The sequence below is a fragment of the Acanthisitta chloris genome, unplaced genomic scaffold (assembly GCF_000695815.1).
Source record: "Acanthisitta chloris isolate BGI_N310 unplaced genomic scaffold, ASM69581v1 scaffold17779, whole genome shotgun sequence".
In the NCBI taxonomy this organism is placed as follows: Eukaryota; Metazoa; Chordata; class Aves; order Passeriformes; family Acanthisittidae; genus Acanthisitta; species Acanthisitta chloris.
The window spans coordinates 37,067-44,774 of record NW_008692143.1 but is presented as its reverse complement, the minus strand read 5'-3'; the positions used below and the strand labels follow the sequence as shown (position 1 = coordinate 44,774).

At 41.0% G+C, this 7,708-nt stretch overlaps 1 protein-coding gene across 1 annotated transcript in view; it reads right to left on the bottom strand.

Annotated features, from left to right (window-relative positions):
- Positions 1–146: 146 nt before the first annotated feature.
- The window catches only part of LOC103809684 (mitogen-activated protein kinase kinase kinase MLT), a 44,369-nt gene continuing 36,807 nt past the window's right edge, over positions 147–7,708 (bottom strand). Inside the window, exons 8-9 of the mRNA XM_009082538.1 lie at positions 5,288–5,362; positions 147–257 (exon numbers count right to left, since the gene is read on the bottom strand). Of these exons, the coding sequence (XP_009080786.1) occupies positions 147–257; positions 5,288–5,362 (186 nt within the window). The remainder of the gene's footprint in view (positions 258–5,287; positions 5,363–7,708) is intronic.

Sequence of the window (7,708 nt, the reverse complement as noted above, 5' to 3'; positions counted from 1 at the left end):
GAAAAACAAGGTAAGTTACATTCTAAAAATACCTCAAGCACACATTTTCTACCAATATACTATCAGTCTGATGCCTTTCTGAAAAGAATATACTCATAACACTTCAACATAAAACCATATCATTTTTATCTTGGAAGGAAGGAAACTTACCTCCACTCTGCCTTGTTATGCAGGAATGAATTACACTGGTCTGGAAGGTTGCTGTCATTTGACATAGACTCCAGGATTGAAATGATCTGCTTGAAAGATGGCCTTTTCTGAAGGCAAAGGAAAACCAAAACAAAACAGAGTATTTGCATTCATATACAACTACTAAAATTATCTGCAGGAATTGTTCAACTGAGAAAAACCCACAAGCAACAGAAATGGCAAAGCTTCTTTCTGAACACAGCATCCTACAAGAAGATTGTAGATGTTTCTTTTTTGTTCCGCCCATGAAGGAATAACAAGGTCCGTTTGGGAAGAGCCACATAGGCTAGCAGGACTCGAGCCTTAGCTTAGTCTTCCATATCTAACAGTAAACAGCACTAAACAACGTTAGTAGCATCAATAATTAACTAGATTCTTAATTTGAAAGAACAGTTTTCCTCAAGCTAAGAAAATGCTGCCAAATGGAGAAGGCTGGACCAGTCAGCAACTGGTAATTAGACAGATGGCCTTTTACAGGTACTAACACAAACTCTTCGGGCTGTGAACAAGCCATTTAGCTGCCCATCAAAAATGGGTTTCTGGCTGCAGTTCCCTTCTTGCAGAGGAGAGAATTTTCAGAAAATCATCTGACATAGCTACCTCAGGAGCAGCCAGGGACAAAGTGAAGACTGAGGCTAGATAAGGACATCTTGCCTGGCAGCTAAGCTCATGTCCATGTTGTCCATGCTCTTCTGTCCTGGGCTCATTCACTGGAACTTCCTGTTCCAGGGCTCTCTCTCCAGCACCCACTGCACTCAATAGTCACAAAGAGCAGTTAAAACTTGTCTGTATTTTCTACTTTCCTGTTAGTCCTAAGAGGAAGCTATGAAGTAGGATAATAACTGAAAACTGAAAAAGCCACAGTTAAATGTGTTTCTTGAAAGAGCACTGACTCTGTTAGTCTGTTTGACAGACCCCAGACAAGGTTGAGACAAAAGGTTGAAACAAAATGTAGATACATAATTAGGGGATGATGCACATTCTCTCTCTATCGCGCCCTTAATTATACCATTTCTGCTAAAATTACAGATGCCGCAATTAAAACGTGCATTTTAATTTGGGAGCACAAAAACAATTAGGAACAATGCTGAGGTGTCTCTCTCAGGAAGATCCAAGTGATTTCCACATTATAAAAGAAAGACAATTTCTTTATTTTAAATGTCAAACAGCATGAAAAAGTGTCAAATGCTTAACAAAAAAAAAGACAAGCTCACTGTAATGTAATGCTGCACTATTCGGCTGTAACTGGAGGCTTTGTCTGTCACTTTTTGGTCCATCTCCATGATTACAGGCAGTGGGCAGCTGGATGAGCTATGCAGACTATCTTTGCAACAGACACACTTGCCCCAGCCACCATGTGCTTATGCAATTTGGCCTCCAGCCCAGCAACTACAGAGTGGCAACCTGGGCACACGGAGCCGCACGGCAACAGGTGCCTGTTCAGCAGCACATTGCTGGCACTTGTTGACATATTCCCTTGTGTGGAAACCCAGCAGGGTCACCCTGCCTTTACAAGGGGCCCGGGGGGGCAGCAGTCCTCCCCCTGACATGCATGATGCCGCTGGACCTGCCACAGCTGGGCAGATCCTCTGAACACACCCTGGAAGAGCCTGAACCTCCCTGGTCAGGGAATGTGCCATGCCAGGGGTACAGAGCACAAAATCCACCCCCAGCACCAACAAGGATGACCATTCTGGTGCAGTTTGGGGGCAGAAGAACCTTCTGACAGCCCTCACTCCCTTCTTGTTGCTTCAGCTACATCTCTGGTAACCACACCACTGGATGGGAACTGTTGAGAGTATTCAAGAGCCTCCCAAATGGTAAGGAAGCTGCCAGACAAGGGACTGTGAGCCCCACCAATACCCCAGGGTACTGCTACTGCTATGCACTGTCCAACAGATTGGCAGGGACCTAATGTCCCTGTATTAAACTAATTCTAGTTTCAGGAAGATACAGGGGCAAACATCCCCATGCTGCATTACTTAAAATATTTTCCAGCTTATTCAGGAGTCTTTTACAAAACACTTCCATGAGTTTTGCTTGCACTTTTTTTCTGAGGAGTATACTGAGAAGTATAGGGCAGGGCTGACACTAAATGAGCACAGCCAGCACCACTGTTAGGCCTACCTGGAGTAACTGGAGCAGGGATAATGACAGAGAACAGGGTGGGCAAAAGGACCAACTGACTGATTTGGGAGTAGGAGCAGTAAAAAACACACCCAGTGGGTCCTACATGACATGCAAAGGAGCTGCCGAGTTGTGCAACTAGAGCCGGAACAAATGCAGAGTCACATAGTCCTGTCAAAGCTTGTGCTCCTCTAGCTGTGCCATTTCTGTGAGCAGCCAGCAGCTCTCCTGCCAGCTTTGCAGCTGCCACATTTACAGGTACCAGCTTTCTGTGGAAGCAAAGCTGACAGGAAGACAAGCCTACACTGCCATGTGGGGTTCATTGGATTCTTGCCCCTAGGAAAAGATAACTTCAGGTTTAATAAAGGCACTCTAAATGCAGACTGGTACCTGGGCTAAAACTGGCAAGAAGTGATTTGTGAAACTGGGAGCTTGAGCTAAGAAATTTTAAAGGAAAAGAAAAGTCTTATTTTTGGTGGATAACTGCTTAGCACTTTCTAGAAAGTCCTTATAAGAGATTCTTAAAATATCAAGGCATGAGTCGCCTTTGAAAACTGTTTCCCTTTATATCTGTGATGTCTCATACTGAAATCTTTAAAATATATGCCCCTCTAGAAATAATTCTGGCTAATGCTTTCATTGTTTCCTTCCACTCAGTATTTCTTACTGAACTGGTCTGCATAAAACCAGGATATTTAATCCATATGACTTTCATTTCTTGCTTCTTCTCTGTTCCCAGGTTTCTGATTTCCATTAAAATACTCAGTAATTTATAAGCATCTTTGATGTGGGGATAAACTGAAGGAACAGATGAAATGAGAAAGAATCATTCACCCATGTTCCAAAAGCAAGTTACCTCAGTAAAAAAAGGCATCAGTGATGAGCAACATTGTTTCTACAATTATCTAGTACTCAAGCCAAAGCAACTTGTTTGGTAGGAGCACGTGGACTTCTTGTTTCAATTAGCAGTTTAAACTGTATAAAGACTACCATTCCAAATATCACATAGAGAAATACGCTGCAGACATTTTTCTCCATGTATGAAGAAATTCTTAAGAATTGAAAGCAAACACTGTTCCCATGAGGAAGTTGTGGTGTGAGCCGTGTCTGACACTCCAGCTGCTCTGCAGCAGCTCTCCAAGTGTATTCCTTAGCCCCACAGTAAATGCACATCCCTCTTTTCTCAGGGATAAGCCACCAAAAGTTCCCTTCTGCTTTCTGTGGGCTAAAAGTATGCACCTTACATCCTCGAGCTCACCCCTGCTTGACCTTCAGGAACCTGTTCATGCATCAACGATCTGATTTTCTAAGGCTAATCCTGGCAGAAAGGGAATATTACACAGAGCAGAATTTCAGAGGAGCGTGCTCCATCTTTTGGCTCATGCAGGCCACACAGCTTTTATCAAAGCATTTTGAGAGCTGTAAGTAGTGATCCTTTCCCAGCACGTGACTGAATAAGTCTGTCACATGCCCAAATTGTGACCAGAGATTACTCCATTTCAGTCATGTGAACAAAGTATTTATAATTGCCTAACAGAAGAGCTGCATGAAAAACTAGCGAAGAGCAGACTGTCAGAAAAACCCCATCTCCCATAAGATTCGCTCTTTGCACACAACAATACTCCAAGGAACCAGCCCACACCCAGGTGAATTACTTGGGCAGACAGAAATCAGCATATGCCTAACTTATGGTTAAGCATACTTCTTTCCCAACATGTAGATCCCTCCCTTGAGAAACAGCAACAGACTTTTGGACACTTAAGTATGTGGCTACAGCAAGGCAGAGTGAGCTGATCTAGTATGTGCTACAATTACAGAAAAGAAGCTCCAATAATTCTTATTCTGAGGCCTTTGGTAGTGATGCTGACACTTGGGAGCAGTTATTAAGGATAAGTAGCTGCCACTGAAAGTGCTCTTCAATAATTACTGACCTAGAACTTAAACAGCCTACTTGTAGATTGAAAAACTCCAAGCATTTTTCTCCCCTCCCTTCTGTGGGAAGGATACAGGGAGTTATTAAGGGAATGGCATTTAAATGCTTGTTCACGTGGAAACCACATGTTGATGATAGATCTCAGTCTTCCAGATCCATTCTGTAGGAAAGAAACTCCTTGCTTAACTATCTTTCCCTTTCTTAAATACGTTCAAAAGCAAAGGAAATGGATGTTCATCATTGGAAATAAAGCTAGCATGTCCACAGGTTCTTTCCAGCCAGTTTTATGTACAACAGGATGGTAGCAGGGTCCACTTAAAGAACGTAACTCCCATAATATACAAAAGCTTTTACTGTCTAAACACTCTAATTCCTCTTTTAGTTTATTCTTGTAGCAGCAGATTAATAGTGACAATGCTTTGGCTATTTAACTTTTTACCCTATTTTCATGGTTAAACAGTTAAACAGATTCTTGCAGTACTTCTATTATCATATTATTACAGTGCAGTCATTATAAAGCTCATCATTCAAGTCCTAAGGGAACAGTTTAGGAAAGGTTTCATGTTAATTTAGAATGTGTTGCTGCTGTTCCTATGTGTTTTATGGATTAACTTATTCTTTACATGTTTACAACACAAGGAAGGCATCAAAATTGGACCTTGAAATAGGTATTTCATAAAGTGATGCTCACATACATCCAAGGAAGATTAAATATTAAAATAAAATCTGCAATTTTTCCATGTGCTCCAAAATAGCTACATTTTTGTGATTGCACCCCATTTCCTGTTACTGTCTTTAGTAGTCAGGTAAGTTAGTAGTGTAGTAACTCTTGACTGAAAGGGAGGGAGGCACATTTCAGTATAAATATACAAACCCAATTAAAAAAAGAGACAGCCTTGGCTGTCTTTGTGAAGAAATGTGTTTTAGCGTATGTCAGTGGTGTTATCTCCAAACTGTTCCCCACAGAAATGCTAATGCACTTAGCAAACACAAGGCAGGGTGGAGGTTGGTGTAGAAATCAAACACACGTTAAATTACCTTTGAATCAGCATCCCAACACTGGTGCATCAGTTCTGCAAAACTTCTGGGACAACTGCTTGGAATGGTTAATCTCTAATGGAAAGAGAATGTACCAGTTACTGGAAGCATTTCCTTTTAAGCTGCTACTAAAGGATTTCTTACAAGAGCAGTGCAATTAAAAGAATTAAAACAAACTCTCTGAAACACAATACAAAAAATGAGGATTGACATATTTGAAAGAAAAGTCAAAATTGCTAATACTAGCAAGATATAAAATTAATTTTTTTTAGACCTATAAGAAAGGAATGGAACAAATGCAGTTCCTTAAGAAAGCTCAGAGAGAACCAAAATCAAGACAAACAGCTCTTAATACTAAACCACAGTAGTTTGTGGAATTACTGCATGGTATTTTCAGATGCTTGCCAAGATAGGAATTAAGGCAGGCTGTACCTTTCTCCCACATGGATGATCTAGCTGTACAATACTATCATCAATTTTGATACACAAATGGCCAAAATACACATTACATTGAGTTAAAAAGGGTTAAGTGAAGCTCTGCATGACACAAGAGATGTTTCATGAGCCTATGGTCAGAAGGATTAATGAGGACATGCAGATCTCAGAAAGCACTCACAGAGCACAGTGAACTCATAAACATTTCCTAATGACTGAAGACAAGGAGTTGCTGGTTATAGCCAGGACTACAGAGAATTAGTTCAAAGCTTGTTTGGTTTCATCTGCTGAGAGTTTTAAACCATGAGAAGATTCACTCAGCCAGTCTTAGAGGATTTTTACATTAAGAGTCTCCTTCCAGACTGGAAAACCTAAAAGCAAAACCTTTCTCACACACATACACACACAGAGATACTGACGCCTCTCCAGCTGACTGCATGTGCATCCAACAACATGACACGTGTAAGGAGATCCCCTTGCACTCACTGACACAGTTAACTGACTTCAGGTGCCTTGTATTAAATAAATAAATAATTTTAAAAGTGAGATTTTAAAACAGTTCTTCAGTGAAAATAAGTCCAAATGTAAGAGGGGGTCAAGCTGGAAAAAGGGTTGCCTCTCCTCCAACAGGCAAGAAACAGGTATTACAGTTCTGTTCAGACCAACCTGCCAGGAAGATCCTTTGATCTGCCCTACTATTGCCATTCCAGAAGTAAAGCAGAGCAAGTTGTGTCAAACTGTACCATTAGATTACTGCAGCATGACCTGCAAAGACTTACAAGACCCAGTAACCAAAAGTAAGAGTTAAAAAATCTGCTCCACAAGCATTTGAAGACCTTGAGAACTGGAACATGAGATACAGAGGCAGGGCAATGCAGAAGAGTGTTTATTAAAATAATGTAATAACGTAAGGTGCGAAGCTTTCTATGCAAGAAATACGCAGAAATTTGTACAATGCATAAACAAATTGTACTGGTACTTGATCTTTTATTGAGTCATTAGTCTAAAAATACACTGGCTAGTCTTGCTGCAGTATTGTCTGTAACCCTCACTACTCCAGGAGGTGGACATCAGTTGCAATCACCACTTATATGTGCCTCACTTGTGCAGAATGTCACCTATATAATATGTAATACAGAGAGCAGGTTCCAAAATTCATATTATAAAGATTATATTTCTCAGTGGCAATTTATTATGAGATCATGCCTAGCATAATCTGAACTCTCATGGTTTTTTTTAAGGTAGAAAAATCAGACAGAAACTCTACCAGAATAAAAATAACACTGAGATTATGCAGAGAGTCAAAAGAGTTCCGTACAGAATCATTAGAATCTACTTCATTTATTGACCTCAGGCTTTGCAAAGGGGATTTTTCACCTTAAGCAATTCCCTTGGCCTCAGTCCCACACTGACTTTAACAGGAGACTTGCAGTGCAAAAAATGGAAGATGGCTCAGCTCTGTGCACTGGAACCCTGCAACCCCATTGATATCAACAGATCAAACTGAGGGAACCTGACCCTTACACTTGCTTTGGGACATAGGAAACTGAGAAGAAAAGTCACAAACTGACTTTTAGAAGGCTTATGATGGACACGTTCCCCAGGTCATGGCCAGAAAAAATAAAAACTATCCAATGCCCTCTAAGCTCTCTCACAGCCCTTCAAAGAAGATGGTAGCAACAAGCTAGTGGTACCTGCCAGGCAAAGAGCTGGCTCTGAAAATGTCACCCCTTAGGTTTCTTCAGCCATGAGTAAAATAGTCATTCATGTCCACATTTTGTTCATACTATATTTTACACAGTTTCTTGCTCTGGAAAACTGTAGAGAGATGTGTGTTGTACTCTCTGACATCTTTCAGTGCATGACTACACCTCTTTACAACGTTCCCAATGCCACTCAGTTCTCCTTACGGAAAACTGCACGTGGTAGGCACAAGAAGCAAATACTGCTGATGGAAGGCTTTATGGTTTCTCCTTCAAAATGATC